Source organism: Panthera uncia, chromosome E3, assembly GCF_023721935.1.
Source record: "Panthera uncia isolate 11264 chromosome E3, Puncia_PCG_1.0, whole genome shotgun sequence".
NCBI lineage: Eukaryota > Metazoa > Chordata > Mammalia > Carnivora > Felidae > Panthera > Panthera uncia.
In genome coordinates, this window is record NC_064815.1 from 16,759,689 (window position 1) to 16,776,520 (window position 16,832).

Genomic DNA, 16,832 nt, shown 5'->3' on the forward strand with positions numbered 1-16,832 from the left:
AGCCTCAGGCAGGGAGGAAGAGGCTGGGACAACCTCAGGGGGAGAGGAGGAGGCCGGGACAACCTCAGGCAGGGAGGAGGAGGCCGGGATAACTTTAGGCAGGGCAGAGGCCGGGACAACCTCAGTTGGGAAGGAAGGTAACCTCTCGGGAGCCAGGGAGCCAGAATATGGGGAAGTAGTCTCCAGAGAAAGGATCTCAGAGGGCACTGGGAGGACCTGGGCAATAGAGGAGGCTGCCAGGGAAGACCAGGAGGAGGAGGTGGATGAGAAGAGAAAGGCTGAGATGAGCATTTCCCCCAAACAGAGCCAGGCTCTAGGAACTGAGGGCGTGGAGGAAGCAGTGAAGGACCAGCTGGCAGGGAGGGAGTCTGCAGGAGGCCAGGGGTCAGAGGGGGAGGGAGAGGGGTTTGAGGTCCAGGCAGATCGGGACGGGGAAGAGGCCGAGGGGAGGCAAGCCTTGGTGAACAGGACTGTTGCCTTTGGTCTGGAGGAGGTGGTGCAGGCAGAGAAGGCCAAAGAGGAGGGAGAGAGTTGCTGGATCGCTGAGGCTGAGTTGCCCAAGAACAAAGTGGCAAACGAGGCTGAAGGCGATGCTGGCTTGGAGGCAACCCCGGAAGCCAGTCTTGAGAAGGAGTGCAGGGGGGAGAAGAGCGAGGGGGAGGCTCAGACAGGTGGAGAAGGGCTGGCGTTGGAGGGCAGTGGCCTTGAGCACGAGGTCACCGAAGGCCAGGACCCTGAGCTGATGGCCGCCCCCCAGACCCCAACAGAGCAGCCTGAGGAAGGACTGGGGGAAGAGGAAGAGCCCCGGGGCATTCCAGCCCTGAACAAAGAGGAGACAGAAAGGAGCCCGGAGGAATACCCCAGAAACCTGGGATATGGAAAGCCTGGTGCCTCTGGGACTGAAGCCCAGAGGAGGGACTTGGAGGGAGGGGATTCCCACAAAGAAAAAGCAGATGCTGAAGAGGGGGAGGAGGAGGCTGTAGGAAGCCAGGCATCAGAGGAGGCCGAGGAGGCCGAGGAGGCCGAGGAGGCCGAGGGAGGCCAAGAGTCTGCGCTCCCAGATGTCCAGGAGGCAGGTGGGGAGTGGAACAAAGCTGAGGAAGCAGGGTGTGGAGCAGAGGAGGGAGAGGCCCGCGGAGCACAGAGCCAGGAGCCGGGTGGTGGAAGGTTCAGCGCAGGGGCAGGGGCAGGTCGGGCACTGGGGGAGTCAGATGCCCGAGACACCGAGGATGAGGAGGCAGAGGCCACGGTGCCCTGCAGGGCAGACACGACATCCAGCGGAGTCTGGGGGCTGGAGGAGGCGGCTCTGAGCCTCCAGGACAGGGAGGACACAGGGGTCAGTTCTTCGGCCGCTGAGATAGCGGGGGACAAGGCCGATGGGAGGGCTGCTGCACCTGGGAGAGGGCCCAAAAGAGAGGCTGGGGAAGCTTGGGAATCAGAAGGGAGGCGGGAGGCTGGAGGAGGAAAGGAGCTGGTGGAGGCTGCGTGGGAAAAAACCCGAGGGGGGCCAGAGTTTGGCCTGGAGGGCTCAGCAGACATGGAGGTAAATAGCAGAGGGGGCCCAGAAGAGGCTTTTGAGGCCGGAGACGGTGAGCCCAGGGGAGAGTGCGCAGAGGTCAGGGAATCTGCAGCGGCAGAGGGAGGCTGTGGGATGGACGGCTTTACCTGGGGTTCCCAGGTGGCGAGGGCAGAGGGCGCCACGGCCACGGTAGAGGCCGAGGGGCTCCCAGGAGGGCAGACGCCGCCGCGGGAACAGGAGGCTGCGGGATGGCAGTTAAAGGAGCAGGGGCAAGGCGGTGAGGGGCAGCGTGGGGACCTCCACCCTGAGAAAGAGGCACAGAGGCCCCTTGACGTGGAGGGTGTTGAGGTGACTGAAGACCAGAGGGCAGAGGCCGAGGAGATTGTTCCAGAAGGCCCGGAGGACATCCAGGGCCAGGAGGACCAGTCAACATACCAGGAGCCTGGGCCACGTGGGGAGACGGCAGCAAGTACCGGAGGGGATGCTCACGGCAGCTGGAGTGAGGTGAGGGCTCCAGCCAGGGTCTGGGGCTGGACAGAGCAGAATATCGAAGCCAGCCCCTTGGTACTCGGTGCCCCTGTCCCTGCAGGCCCTGCTTCCTGGGTCTCGCCTGGACGTCTCTGTCTCGAGGAGCCGTGTACTCCTGTCTCGAAGCTCCTCCCAGCGTCGCTCCCGGCCCTCTTTCCGACGGACCCCGGCCCCTGAGCGGCAGGAGGAGCCTCCCAGCCCCCCACCTGAGGAAGAGCCGTCAGCCCCCGAGCAGAGACTTCTCCGGCCAGAGGAACCCCCGGAGGCAAGCCCCCCAAGGCCTGAAGGGACCCCACCGCCAGCCAGGAGAAGGCCCCTGGGACACGGGTAAGCAGAGGGCGACGTGGCTGGGCCGGGGTGGGGAGGAGGCCGTGGACACGTGGAGACCAGCTCCCACAGCCCGTCTCCACCTGCAGGTTTGGCCTTGCCCACCCCGGCATGATGCAGGAACTGCAGGCCCGACTGGGCCGGCCCAAACCCCAGTGAGCGCCCCGAGCCCCTGGGAGCCGGGCCCTGAATGAGCGTCAGAAGGATCCACCAAATCCTGCTCGGCCTATCTCCCTCCGCCACTTTGGACACACCCTTTTCCACCCTCTGGGCCTTGGTTTCTTGGTGTGTCAAGCTCGGAGCAGACAGAGGCAGACATCCTCGAGAAGCGTGAACTGGAGGAGTCTGACTGCAATGTGGCTGATGGACACCCCCCCCCCCCCAACCCCTGACCCGCTGGGAGCGCGCCCCTCATGGCCCGTCCTGATCACGCCTCCGGCGCATCTCTGCTGTCTGCAGGACCGAGGGGACGGGACAGTTCTCACGGCCTTCCCTCCCCGACCTCTCCGGTCCCCACCCAGGCCTCCAGAGGGCAGTGCAGTGGGAACCCAAAGCTCGGCGGGGTGGGCGCTAGCCCGGAGGAGAGGGGTCAGGAGGCCCTCTGGACCTCCATCTGCAATCAGAGGTTGATGGGACGGATCAGTGGCCTTGAGCTTTGAAAAACTCACGGCTCTGCAGGCTACTGTGGCAACCACCAGCCCAGCAAGCCAGTCTGGGGGAAGGTGGGCCAGGAGCCCCCGAAATTTAGGAGCAGAGAGGGGTCCAGGGCGGCCAGAGACTACAGACCCCCCCCCAGACCCTTTTGTCCTTTGGCATCAGGCACCCCTTCTGGGAAAAGAAGCCGAGGCTGAGAGAGGACGACAGTGCTTTATTCGGCACCCCGCACGGTGGCCTAGCTCGGGGACAACTAGCCGGCTCTGAAACAATAAATAAACCATCATTTTCCTAAACAATAAATAAATATCCAAGAAATAAATATCCGGCAGGGCCTGGAGGGGCCTTAAGTTATTGGGTGGGGGTTGGGGTGGGAGGCCGGTGGAGTCCTGCCCTGTTTGAGGCAGACGAGCTGGAGGCTGTCCCGTTGGCCCGAACTGAATGAAGGGTGAAGGGAAGGGGCTGAGCGGTCACCCCATCAGGGCCGGGAGCCGAACGAGGACCCCGAGGCCGGGGCTGGGTTTCCAGCTTGGGAGAGTAAGAGCAAGTCCCTTACGGCCCGAGCTAAGACGAGCTCTAAGGAGTGCAGCAGCTGGTAGGTATAGAGGAGCTGGGGCCAGGACGGCTGCCCTGACACCCGTGAGAGGCCACTCGGAGCCCCTGGGAGCGGCTCCTTCCTCTCCTCGTCATCTTCCTCCTCGGGGAGGTTGAGTCCCGCAGCCAGCACCTGTGAGGAGAGGCCCACGGGTCAGACAGTGGCCAAGCGGAGACCCCGAGCAAACCCTTGTTCCTTTAGGTGCCCAGTGGTAACAGAATGACATCAGATACCACGAGGTCATGATTTCCCTGGACAGCCCCTACTCTAGACCTTCCATTATGTCATCGTCTCACGCGTCCTGCCTGATTTTCTGATTCGAGAAAATGGAAGTCACCGAGCCAGATGCCGCGCCCGGGGCGGGCACACGATCCCAGGATCGCCCTGGGCGTGTGGGATGCCCGAAGTTCTCCTCTCGAGGGTCATTTGGGGGGTCCGGAGTGGGCAGCAAGGTGGCACAGCCGGTCTTCATGCTGCTTTACATTTTGTTAAGGGTAAAACGCCTGCTTCCCTTGGAGATATTCGGGAGGATCTGGTGACGTTAGGGGCTAAGGGAGAAGGGACCGAGCTTTGCTGTAGGGCCTGCTAATGCCAGCAGCTGTTCCGGGTGCTTCAGAGCTGTTTGGATCAAGACATCAAGAGGAGGCAGAGATTCGGGGGGGGGGGGGGGGGAGGGCGGGGGGCCCCCCCCCCCACACACACACACACACTCAGAGGACCTACAGCATCTCCTTCCAAACTTACCCAACCTGCGGGCAGGGAGTGTTTGAAAAAGGGGGCCCGTGACGCTCAACGTTACGTGTCGGTCTCTGGGAGTTCGGGAGGGGGGTGAACACTACCTGGAAGTGGAGATGCCGCTGCAAATCCCGGAGGTCCAACCTCATGGTCCATAGCTCTATCTTCTCTGAGCTCGTCCCGCCCCCCTGGCTCCCCAGGCTTCCCAACAGGGCATGGAAGGGGCGAAGTGTCATGAAGAGGAACCAGAGTCGTGCTGGGTCCTGCAGGAGGGAAGGGAGGGGGTCAGGAAAGGCTTGCAGGCTGAGGATCAAACCTAAGCCCATCTCCACTGTCCTATCACTCTCTCTCCACAACCCCACTCCATCCTCTTCCCTACTATCCCCTTTCGTGTTCCTTTCCTTTTTGGGTTTTTTTTTTTTTTTTTTTTTTTTTTTAATTTTAACGTTTATTTATTTTGGGGACAGGGAGAGACAGAGCGCGAGCGGGGGAGGGGCAGAGAGAGAGGGAGACGCGGAATCGGAAGCAGGCTCCGGGCTCCGAGCCGTCAGCCCAGAGCCCGACGCGGGGCTCGAACTCACGGACCGCGAGATCGGGACCTGAGCCGAAGTCGGAGGCTTAACCGACCGAGCCACCCAGGCGCCCCTCCTTTTTTTTTTTTAAGTTTATTTCGGGGGGGGGGTAGGGAGGGACAGAGAGAGAGAGGGAGAGAGAACCCTAAGCAGACTCTGTGCCAACAGCAGACTGGGGGCTCGATCTCAGGAACCGTGAGGTCGTGACCTGAGCCGAGATCAGGAGTTGGACGCTTAACCGGCTGAGCCTCCCGGGCCCCCCCCTCCGTTTCACGTCCATGGCTTCACTTGTGTTTTTATCCTGTCTCCAACCTCTTTCCCACACTAATCCCACGCCATCCCTCCTCCCTATGTGCAGCCCCGTTCTGACATGACTTCTTTATTCCAGCTGGATCTTTATATCCGGTGACGTGCCAAGCCTCATCCGGATCCAATTCCTCCATTCATCCCCAAATCCATTTTCCATTCAATCCCCTGACTTCATCACCATCCACCCGGCCCGGCCTTGCTGCCAGCTCTCCTGCCCCACCCCACTGGCCCCCAACTCACAGAGAGGCTGTGCCAGGCCTGGAAGGTCAGGGAGACATTGGGGAGCTGATCTCCCAGGGGCAGGAGGTCCAGGCTCACTCCTGGCAGGTGAGATTCAGCCTGTGGGGCAAGATCTGTTAGTGGGGGGGCCAGAGGGATTGGGGATTCGCCCGTCCCCAAAGCCAGCTGCATCAGAGAGAGACTCACAAAGCGGTGGGCCTGGGTCCGAACCTCGGAGAACAGCTTCCTGGCGAGGTGCAGGCTGACCTTGAACTCCCTCCGCAGCTCCTGCAGGCTCAGGGGGGGCCTCCCTGGCGGCCTCGGGAATCCCCAAACACCAGCACGAGCCAGGAGCAAGGAGAGCAACAAGAGGCTGAGCCCTGGAGAGAGGGGGGAGATGGTGGGCCAGGTTGGGGGAAAGCTCGAGAAGAACTCAACATGCCCCTTCTGAGCCTGTGCTGTAGGCAAAGCCTGTGTGCCATTTTGCTGACCCCGCAAGGCCACTAATAACATGGAAGCTATCGAGGACACCATATGGCATCTCTGTCTGAACGAAAGGAAGGTACCCCTTCTCCGAGGCGGACACGGCCTTGCACAGAAGGCCCACATTCGCAAGCAGATCTCAGGCTCCATCTCGGCCCCTCACTAACTCCCTTGGCTAAGTGTCTTTTTCGGTGAACCAACCGCTCAACGGTATGTGGCAGCCTGGGGGCTATTATCCGTGCATTTTGCAGATGAGGAAAATGTGAGGCTGACTAGCCCAGGGTGGCGTGGCGAGAGGGGGAGGGGACCAGGACTGGATTCCAGATCTGCCCAAATGCAGATCGTGCGTGCTTCCCCCGCAGGGAACTCAGACGAGGCAGCCACCTCCCCTGGAGTGGGCACTCTGTTCCGCCGAAGATTCCTGGGGCTTAGCCAGGCGGCTCTGATGGCCTGAACTGGAGCCCCAGGGGTGGGCGGGCAGTGCTGGAGACTCTACCTCGGAGAGTCAGAAGGACAGATTGGTCCAGCCACCACCGAGGCCGATGGGTCACTCTGCAGTGTCAGAAGAAGAGGGGGTGCCAGGGGGAGGAAGGGGGCCTGGGATGGGAGGCATAACCTCTGTTTCTCGTCCAGGTCCTTCCCTGGATGAGATGAGTCGCCTCTTATCTCTGTGCCTCAGGTTCCCATCCGTAAAATGGGGTAGTCAGGCCAGCTGGTTTCTGAAAGTATTTCCGGCCTATGTTTCCTGGACAGAAGAGAGAGGGGCCCCAGGGTGGGGGGTCTGGGAAGAGGCCAGGGTTCGGTGGTTTCTCCATCAGGGAGAGGAAATCTAGCAATCACTGGAGTTACACAATTCTCCTCGAAACACAAACCAAAACTAAGCTGTAAGTCTGTCTGTTCCCGCTCACCCTCCTCTCCGTGCTTCTCCCTTGTCCATTCTCGATGGGCTCTGCTTCCCGAAATGTCCTGTACGTAAAGGTGAAGGAGAGCTTCTGGGTCCTTCACCGGCCAATGTACTTCTAGAGGTGGTGGGTGGTCCCTGGGACCCCTAGCATCCAGGCTCCCCGGTTTAGGGACCACATCCCAGGGACTTCAGGCAGAGTGGGGTTCTTCTCAGCTCTGTGTTGAGGGAAAGTGAGTACCCCAGGCTCTGGTGGATATTGCCACCCCAAATCGAGCTGGGCCACTTCCTAGGGCTTCCTGTCTGAGCTCTGGGACCCCAGACCCTTCCCTTGGCTTCTCCCTACGCTCTGCACTCAATCCCAGCTCCTTGGCTCTGGCTCTCTACCCGTTCTCCAGCCCTTGGTCCCTACTATGGCCCTACCATCTGCTCTTCCTTCTGTGTCTCTGTGTCCTTGAGTCGCCCACTGTGGATTGGACCTCCTTCCAAGCTACAGACCCTTGACCCAGTTAGGCCGCCGCCGCCTTGCCCCCGCCCCACACTCCAGCCCACTCCTCCTGCCCTTCTTCCTCTCCCAGCCCCGGTTCTCAGCCAAACTGTCCCATCCCCGCTCAGTCGCTCTAGCCAAACTCCTGATCCTGGCCCTGGTCAAACTGGCTGCCCGCCTCTCCCCATCCGGGCCGGTCAAGGCTTCCCATCCGCTGCCCAGCCCTGATCAAACCATCACTCTCATTCACTCCAGCCTCATTCCTATCCTCCGGTCGACTGTATCCTGTATCCTTAGTCTTGACCCAGTAGCTGTCCCTCGGCCCCCGGCCCCCATCCACACCAGTCAAGCCCTCCCACCCCCTGCCCAGTCTCAGCCAAGCTTGCCACCCCCTCCGCCCCCGGCCCTGGCCTCAAACTCACGCCAGCCAAGGTCGCCTGCCATCTGGCCCATGACGGGGCCCAGCCTGTGTGGCCAGCCATCTCCCGGGCAGGGGTCTTATACTGGGGGCTGCGCCGGTTTCACTTTCCGTCCTGCTTGTACTTTCGGCTTTGCGCTCAGTCTTCCCTCCTCACCACCCCTTGCTGAAATGGGGAAATGTCATTTCCCTTCCCAGAGGGGGCGGGAGGTGCAGCAGGGGGGGTGGAGGGGGTGGCGGGAAGCTAGGGTTTCGGTCAATCCAAGCTCCGGACCCCCCGCTGAGCTCCTAGGACATCTCCTCCCCTCGCATCCCCACTCCCGGGTAAATCACTGCTCTAGGGGCTGGTGATGGGTCCTGGACCCTCAACCCCTCCTGTTCCTCTGCTCTGTCATCATCATCCTATGCCATCACCAGCTCACTGTCTGGCAAAAGATGGACGGCCAGGTAAGGGGATTGCCCATCGGAGAGGACTTGGGGTTTTGAGTCATCCTACTCTTTTCTGGTTTACCAGATGGCTGAGTGAGGGAGTGCGAAGGAAGTGGGGAAGTCGCTGGGGGGGGGCTGGGGGGGGGGCTTTGTGTGGAGCACTGGGGCCCCAGCCCGGGCAGGGGCAGGGCTCAGTCTACAGGCAGTGGCAGGGCAGGTGAGAATGGGCCGAGGGCTCTGTCTTTGGCCAGAGTAAGATCTGGGATTAGATCTCAGTCTGTAACCATGATCAGGACTTGGTCTACTAGGGCCGGACTTGGTCTAGAACTTTGTCTAGGGCCAACATCCTAGCTCTGTCTGTGTTTGGGGTCAGAGCCGTCAATGACCCAGAGGCTCTGCTTGGGACCCATCGGGGTTGAGCTTAGACCTCAGTCCGGATTGGGCCCAGAGCTCAGGCTGTGGCCGAGCTTCTGACAGAGCCTGTGACTCAGGTCAGGGCTCAGGCCTGGGCTGGGATAAGAGCTCCCTCAATGACCAGGGTCAGGGCTCACCAGGTTGGGGTTGTGTGAGGTCAGGATGGGGCTCAGCCAGGTCCCAGAATAACCCTGCCCTGTGTGTTTCTGCTCTGTGGACGGCTGTCAGGGCTGGGCTGCCTCAACGACAGGTCTCCCTTCCAGCACGGTTCCACCCTTCACCCCACCCTGGATTTTCCATCTTCAGGGACACGATGGGGGTTTCTTGGTCTTCCCCGAGGCCCACTTTCCTTTTGGGATCCGTGGGGTTTCCCTGTTGGGTCCCTGCAGTGAGACAGAAACCATGGGGGCTTTCCCTTCCTGTAGTCTGCCTCCTCGGCTCTACACAGGCCCTGCCCCTCGGGGCCGCCTGGAACCAACTGCCAGGGAAGTACCAGTACATTTCGGGGAGCAATCCCAGAGGGCTGCTTGGAGGAGAAGGAAAAGGAAGAGCGGCTGGCACCTGCCTAGCCCAGATGGGTTTCGCTTGCCGCGTCCCCCAGTGGTGACAGCTTATTCTCCCACATCCCACGCAGCTGAGGCTCCCCACTGTGGGGGGGTCCCAAACATCCTGAGACTGATCATGAGTACAGGCGCAGGCCCTGGTCGGTCTTCCTCCCATCCCCAAGTCCTGCGGCCACTCTGGAGGCATGCCACCCCACTCACCCTCTGATGCAACCACTCCCCACCCTTTGCCGGTACCCAGAACTGCCATACCTCCTGAACCTCGAACCCTATCACCCGCTCTCTCACCACAACCTCCTGATCCTCCCGACCTTCTCTGATGGTTCGTCAAGACCTCCTGTCTCTTGTCGCGTCTCTGCCCTTCTCGATCTGGCTGCAGCTGACTCCCACAGCCTCATTCCTGGCCCCTGCCCTATTTCTGCTCCGGCAACTGGAGCTTCATGCTTGGACATGATGAACCACCTCAGACTTGCTTGCCTTTGCACACGCTCCTCTCTTTGCCTAGAATGTCCCACTGCCTTCTCTGGAGTTCCCTCTCCTCAACCTTTTCTGAACCTACCCCTTGTCACGGGCCTCCTCCCCTGAATAGCTCATTCCTTCCTGCCATAAATCCTGTCTCCAACAGACGTTTCATTTTTATTTCTCTTGCTTATTCTATCCTCGCTCATACCACTCCAGCCATCCCGGCTCCCTCATTGCCAGGCATGCATGCTCCTACCTCAGGGCCTTTGCGCTTGCTGTCCCTTCTGCCTGGAAGTCTCTTCTTCCAGATATCTGCAAAGCCCACTCTCTTCTTTCGATCCCCGCTCAAACGTCACCTTCTCAGATGGAGTCCTCACTGACTACCCTATTAAAATATGCAGCCTGGTCCCTGGCACTTTCTCTTTTCTTTGTTCTAGAAAGAAATGGTGCAATTTCCAACTGCAACTGTGGATCTCTCCATTTTCCCTTTTAGATGCATCGATTTCTCTCAACTGCTTTGAAACGCTGTTATTTAGGCAGATACACCCCTAGGACTGTGATGCCTTTTTGAAGAGCAGACCCTTTTACCAGAATGCAATGTCTCTCTTTCTCCCTGATAATATTCCCTCTTTTTCCTTGAAGCTTACTTTTTTTTTTTTTAAATTAATTCAACCGGTCCTGCTCTTTTTGATTGGTGTTTACATAGCTTATCTTTTTTTTTTTTTGAACATACTCATTTTTAATCTATTTTTATTTGCAGTGGGTTTCGTTAAAACAAAATTTTAGATTAATATTTTCGTCAGTTTGTGTGGTATTTATCAGTGTCCGCCCGAAGCAAATAAACGTTCTATTGCTGACCGAAGGGATCTGTCCTATTCTGAATGTGAGGTCCGTTCTTAGCTCTGTGACCTCAGCGCCTTCATGAGTTCAAGATCATTAGTTTATAGTTTGTCCTACTTTGTTCCTGGTTATAAAGGGCAAGTGGTGCCTTTTCCAGATTTTATACCTTTAAAAAATACACATTATTTGTGTGGCCTTGTTTTTTCTAGCTGGGTATTTTAGTACCATGTTAATTAGATGTGACAGTGAACATCTTTATTTTTGTCTTCATTTCAGAGAGTAAACTTTATTTATTTATACTCTTTAAAAACTGTTTAATGTTTTTATTTATTTTTGAGAGAGAGAGAGAGAGCGACAGAGTATGAGCGGGGGAGGGGTAGAGAGAAAAGGAGACACAAGAATCCGAAGCAGGCTCCAGGCTCTGAGCTGTCAGCACAGAGCACGATGTGGGGCTCAAATTCACAAGCTGCGAGATCATGACCCGAGCTGAAGTCGGGAGGGAGGGAGACACAGAATCTGAAGCAGGCTCCAGGCTCCAAGTTGTCAGCAAGGAGTCCAACGTGGGGCTCGAACCCACGAACCGGGAGATCGTGACCCAAGCCGATGTTGGACGCTCAACTGACTGAGCCACCCAGGCGCCCCTCAGAGAGTAAACTTTAAATTGTTCATTATTATTTTCTTCTTCTTTTTTTATAGATTCCCTTCATTAGATTCCAGAAATCCCATATAATCATAGTTTGAAGACGTTATCTTTAATAACTGTTCACTTTAATTATTTGCCTGTGTCTCTTACATACACTTTCTATCCCTTTCCCTGCATTATATTTCTCCATAACATTTAAAAATATCTAACATTTTTGACCTCCTGGGTGACTCATTCGGTTAAGTGTCCGACACTTGCTTTCGGCTCAGGTCACAATCTCACGGCTTCATGGGTTCGAGCCCCACAGCAGGCTCTGCGCTGGCAGTATGGGGCCTGCTTGGGATATTCTCTCTCTCTCTCTCTCTGCCCCTCCCCACTTGTGCTGTCTCTGTCTCTGTCTCTCTCTCAAAAAAGAGAAAACACCGTTAAAAAATATTTAACATTTCTCTCTCTCTTTTTTGTCTCTCTCTATGCACTAGAGCGCGAGCTCCCCAAGGGTGGGAATGTTTGCCAGTTATGTGCACTGATATATCCCCCGTAGCTAACAATAGCAGCTTCTTAGCAAATCAGCAAACAAATCTGTCTTTTATCACAGTGCTTAAAGCAGGTTCTACTCACGGCTGGCGCTCTGTAAGTTGCCCTCCTGGCGCTCTGTAAGTTGCCCTCCTAGAGCGGGAGGTCTGGGACCCACTGCCGAGCCCTGAGCTCTTGCTGTCAGCCTTCCCCGACTCTGCCAAGGCTCCAGACAGGTACTGAAGGATGGAAATGGGGTTTTCTGGGCTGCTGGCCACGGCCCTGGGCTGATGATCTTGGCAGAGCCTTGCCAAGAAACCAGAGGGCCGATGAGGAGAGGTGCGGGGTGGTGGCGGGGCATGGTGGGGGGGGGGGCAGCCTCTGTCTATATCCTTGGAGGATGGGCCTGAGCCTGTCTCTGTCTACCTGGGCCTCAGTTGCCACGAATGGATCTTGGCTGGTGAGCTGAGGCTTGGGCTGGGAGCAGCAGGAAATCGAAGGGATGTGGTGAAGGCTGAGAACTGCTGGAAAGGAAACCAAGATCCCGGAGATCTATGGACTCCAGTGTGTAGCTGACACTTCTGGTGACCTCAGGTGAGTCACTGGCCAGCTCCGGAAATCAGGTTCCTCGTTGAGAAGCAGTAGCAGTTTTCAAATGCTGCCCCTATTATTACGTAGGGAAATTAAAACCTAGATGATTTAAAAGAGAGAGAAAAGAGCCATCTGCCACATTTCTGATCATTTCCCAAGTACCCCGTTAGAGCTCTGACCCCATGGGACACTCCATGGGGTTGCATGGGAATCCTGCGCCCAGGAAGTAAAAGTTAGAAGCTTCAGATGTGACATCAGGATGGAATCAGGGAGGGGAAGTCTCGATTCAGAGTCGACACAGCAGATCAGTGACAGGGCGAAGCCTGGAACTCAAGTCCCTTGTTTTCAGCTCGGGCTGGTGAGGGGAATCCCTGGGCCCTCTGATGTCAACTCCGAGACTTGGAACTAACCCCTCGGTTAAATCAAGCTGGGCTTCGCTGAAGGCAGGAAGGCTGGGGGGAGGTGGGGCCAGTCTGGAGCTGGGGCCACACCTCGGAGTCTCCCCGAACACAGGTGGTGAGACCCTGAGCCCAGGCACAGCGCCCACCCCTTCCCCCCTGAGCGTGGAGGTGGAACATCCTAGAGCCCCAGCCCCCATCACCTGACTTCTCTCCTGTTGTACACATGCACCCCACACCACACCCAGGGTCAGTCATTCTTTCTGCAGCATGCCCTCGCCACGCCCCTTCCCACCGACCCTGGGGGCTGCCTCTAGATGGGGTGTCTCCTATGCGACTCCCGACCTGGGGCAGGGGAGTCTGGCAAGGGGAGAGGGCTTCTCTCCCTCGATCCCATCTCTTTTTTCCCTGTAAGAGAGAAAAAAGTCATCAAGGCCATGGCAGACACCTAGGGAGGGCTGAGACAAAGGGGTGGGGGTGGGGGACGCACTAGTGATGAGATATTTATCGCGGGGTGTTCTGTGTAGGTGAAGCAGGAATGCAGGGGCGGGAAGACTGAGCCACGCAGGGTGTGGGGAGAAGGTGGGACACCAGCTCTGTGGAGTGCCAGGAAGGAAGAGTTTGAAACCCAGGAGGCAGGGCTGTCGAGGAAAAATCACCGGCCTGGGGGTAAAAAGTCCCGGTTCAAGTCCCGGCCCTGCTTGCCCTTCCCCCCTCAAGTGTACCCTCTCGAAAGAGAGAGGCCCAAACACTCTTGGCTTCAGTTTCTCCATTTGTAAGATGAGGCTCGCGATCCCAGGCCTGCCCACCTCCCAGCTCAGACATGGAAGTGAACTTGGGAGACATAGGGGGTCACGGGTCAGGGCCCCACTTGGGAGTCAGTCCTACGCTGCTTTCACAGCCCCTATACTTCCTTTGGTCAAGTACGACCTTTGGCGAGGCCTGAAATCCCCCTGTTCTTGGCTCATCTACTCGGTGGGGAGGCTACTTATTCGCCGGATGGGACTGCGGTGACGATTACGCACATAAATGGCTGCCACTGAGTAGCTGTGTGATCTTAGGCAAGTTACTTAACCTCTCTGTGCCTGCTTTGCCAGCTATAACATGAGGCAAATAATACAAACTCCTAAGACTGTTTAGATGATTCAATGAGCTATTATTTACCAAGAGGTTGGAACAGGGCCTGGCACGTGGTAAGACAGCAGGTATAAGGAAAGAAATGTTAGTTGTCATTAATAAATACAAGGCATGGTTGCCCTCCACGGACGAAAAAAGGTAGAAGGAGAGTGGGAAGAAGAGGGTAAGGAACAGAAAAGGCTGCAGTCACATCTTACGAATTAGGGACGGTTGGGGCTGTGAGTGGTGAGGGCACAGGCAGAGGGGACCTAGTGACCCAGAAACATGCGTCAGGGCAGAATTCGGGCCAGAAACAGAAATCGCCGGGAGCCAGCCAATTGGGCCCTGGGCCAGGGTGTGGACAGCCTCAAATATGAGAGCCAGTGGGTGGGACTCACCTCTGGCGGTGAGTCCCAGTGGTGGGACTGACCTGGGATGGAGACAGACCCTGGGCTGAGCCCCCGGATGGGTCACGCCAGGTGTCTGAGGGAGGGGCGCAGGCCCGAGCACACACCAGGCCTCCGGCAGCCCTAAGCTCAGAGGCTGACACCGGGCCCTACGCCACAGCCAGCGCTCTCACCCCGCAGCCTCTGCGGGGTCTCAGCCACCCGTGGCTGCCGTGTCCCTCACTCGTCTGGCCCACTGCATGTGAAACCCCCAGGTGGCTCCCCCGGAATGGTACACACCCACTGCTTATAGTTTTATGTCTTATCTGATTCATACAAAAGAATATATATAACATATATGCTTCTGCCCACCCGCTTTTCTTGCTCCTGCCTCAGTTTTGCTCCTGGCCTTACGGGTCCCCGTGGCTTCTCATTCCACTCAGTGAAAGCAAAACCCTCTGAATGGCTTACAAAGCCCTGGTGATCCTTCCCACTGACCTCCTTTATTCCCTCCCACACCTTCTGGCTGCCCCACAAACACTCCAGGCGCACTCCTACCTCAGGGCCTTTGTACCTGCTATTCCCTCTGTGTAGAACACCTTCCTCAGCTCTTCGAATAACCGGCTCCTTGTACCTCCATCTGGTGTTTCATCTTTTCATGAATGCCTTTTTCCCCTCTATGGCTTGAGGACTGTCGCCTCCGGTTCCCACCTACACTAAGACCCCTAAGATCTAGATGTTAGTCTCTTAGCTTTTCAATTTTTCTGCACATTCTGGGCCCTTCCCAAGGCCCCTAGGGTCTTCCCCAGACCTCCTCCAGACCCACCTCCTCAGACATGAGTCCCGCTGCCAATATTGATGTGAACAACTTCCACTCTTTCCATGATTCTGCCCTTGGGTAGGAGAGGGGAAGACAGAATTAGGGATTGAGTACTGAGGTGTGGCAACCATGGTCCCTGCCCCCAGAGGCGGCCACCTAGCTGAGAAGACTGGATACACGTGGGAGACCAGAGGCAAAGCAGGGCAGTTTGTAACTTACCGGTCTGCAGCTGTGACTAAACAGGCAGGATGTGAACTTGAACCTGCTGTTGGCTGCCGTGAGGGAAGACCCTGCCTCAGTCTGGAACTGACTTTGGAAAGTAGAGCTGAGAGCCAGAGAGGGAGACAAGGATCTCACAAGTTACTTCGAGCTCCTGGATCCAGCTCTTCCTGAAGCGATTACTTTGAAAAGTTTAGTTTCGTGAGTGAATCTCTAAAAAAAAAAAAAATTTTTTTTAATGTTTATTTATTTTTGAGAGAGAGTGTGAGTGGGGGAGGGGGAGGGGCAGAAAGAGAGGAGACACGGAATCCGAAGCAGGCTCCAGGCTCTGAGCTGTCACACAGAGCCTGGTGTGGGGCTTGAACCCACGAACCGCGAGATCATGAGCTGAGCCGAAGTTGGACATTTAACCGACTGAGGCACCCAGGCGCCCCTCTTCTTTTCTGCTTAAGCTATTTGGAGCTGTGTTTCCCCTCCCCTGCTTTGAGCCACCTTCACAATGGATTTCCAATGTCAAAAATCACAGACCAGATTTTTGTTAAATGATAAAGGCAAATACATCGTGTAGTAGAAAGAGCCCTCTGTTAGAAGCCAGTGGAGAGAGCGTTTCAGATAGAAAGGACAACGTGAAAACAGAGTAGATGCTTGGTCAATATTTACCGAGCGCCAACTCGGTATGTCCAGGCATTATTCTAGATATTTGAGTTCAGCAGTGAATGGGGCCAATGGAACGTTCTGCCTTCACGGAACTTATACTGAATGGAATAAAGTTAAAATTATATTATAATTATAAAATTATACAAATTAAAGTGATATAAAATGTAATCAAATGCTTCTATGTGCCCAGGTACTTTTCAACTACTGGCTCATGGAATCCCTATGCTGGAGGTATTATTATTTATAGTCATTATATGAAGAGGAAACTGAGGCCCAGAGGGGTTAAGGCTTTGTGCCCAAGGTTACCCAGCTAGTAAGCGGCAGCTCTGGGACTTGAACCCTGGACCTCTGGTCTTCTTAGCCATTTATACTATACTGCCTAGCAGAGCGGTTAGCATTTTGAACCTTCTCTATACATCAGACATCGCTCTAATGGCTTTACACGCCCAAACTCGTATATTTCTCAAAACAATCCAGTTTACGGATGAGGAAACCAAGGTTGATAACACAACAGTAGCAGGACTGAAATGTGAATCAAAACAGAACAGTTTGAGAGGCCACATCCTTCCCCCCCCCTTTATGAAAGTCTAATTGACAAATAAAATTATAAGCTAAAGTGTATGAGGTGCTGATCTGATATGTGTAAACACCGTGAATGTGTTTCTCCCTTGGCGTTAATGAACAATCCGTCACCTCGTATCCCAACCCCCCTTTTTTTTGGTGAGAACATTTAAGTTATAGTCTCTTAGCACATTTCAATTCCACTACAGCCGTGGCAGTTCATGCTCCTGATCACTGGCACCAACGGCCTCTAATTGCGGAGGGCACAGAAAGGAAGAGGGGCCAGAAAACAGAAACCCTGCTCAGGAGCAAAAGATAGCAAGAGGCCTACCCCTGAGGCCTCCTCTCCAAATGGTGCCGTGGTTCAAACTTTTTTTTTTTTTTAAGTTTATTTATTTATTTTTGAGAGAGAGAGAGCGCGAGCACAGGTGCAAGTGGGGAAGGGGCAGAGAGAGAGAGCGTGGGGGGGGGGG

The 16,832-nt window shown here is 56.1% G+C and overlaps 2 protein-coding genes across 8 annotated transcripts in view; one reads left to right on the plus strand and one right to left on the minus strand.

Moving 5' to 3' along the window:
* The window catches only part of APOBR (apolipoprotein B receptor), a 4,919-nt gene extending 1,398 nt beyond the window's left edge, over nt 1–3,521 (plus strand). For 2 of the 7 annotated variants that reach the window (XM_049638526.1, XM_049638529.1), the window contains exons 4-6: nt 34–2,023; nt 2,109–2,374; nt 2,464–3,521. In XM_049638526.1, coding sequence (XP_049494483.1) covers nt 34–2,023; nt 2,109–2,374; nt 2,464–2,533 — 2,326 coding nt within the window. In that variant the 3' untranslated portion in view covers nt 2,534–3,521. Of the gene's footprint in view, nt 1–8; nt 2,024–2,108; nt 2,375–2,463 lie in introns of all 7 variants that reach the window. The other 5 variants (XM_049638528.1, XM_049638530.1, XM_049638524.1 and 2 more) reach the window with 4 other exon arrangements.
* On the minus strand, nt 3,507–5,971 carry IL27 (interleukin 27). The gene is made up of 4 exons (XM_049639374.1): nt 5,666–5,971; nt 5,480–5,578; nt 4,463–4,621; nt 3,507–3,755 (listed from the first exon to the last, which is right to left on the minus strand). The coding sequence occupies exons 1-4, from the start codon at nt 5,969–5,971 to the stop codon at nt 3,507–3,509; spliced, it is 813 nt and encodes a 270-aa protein (XP_049495331.1).
* Between the last annotated feature and the right edge of the window lie 10,861 nt (nt 5,972–16,832).

Coding starts and splice junctions, on each gene's coding strand:
- IL27 (XM_049639374.1), bottom strand. CDS start 5,971: ATGTTATTAGTGGCCTTGCGGGGTCAGCAAAATGGCACACAGGCTTTG. Junction 5,579..5,665: donor GGACCCAGGCCCACCGCTTT/GTGAGTCTCTCT, acceptor CTTGCCCCACAG/GCTGAATCTCACCTGCCAGG. Junction 4,622..5,479: donor AGGCCTGGCACAGCCTCTCT/GTGAGTTGGGGG, acceptor TCCCTCCTGCAG/GACCCAGCACGACTCTGGTT.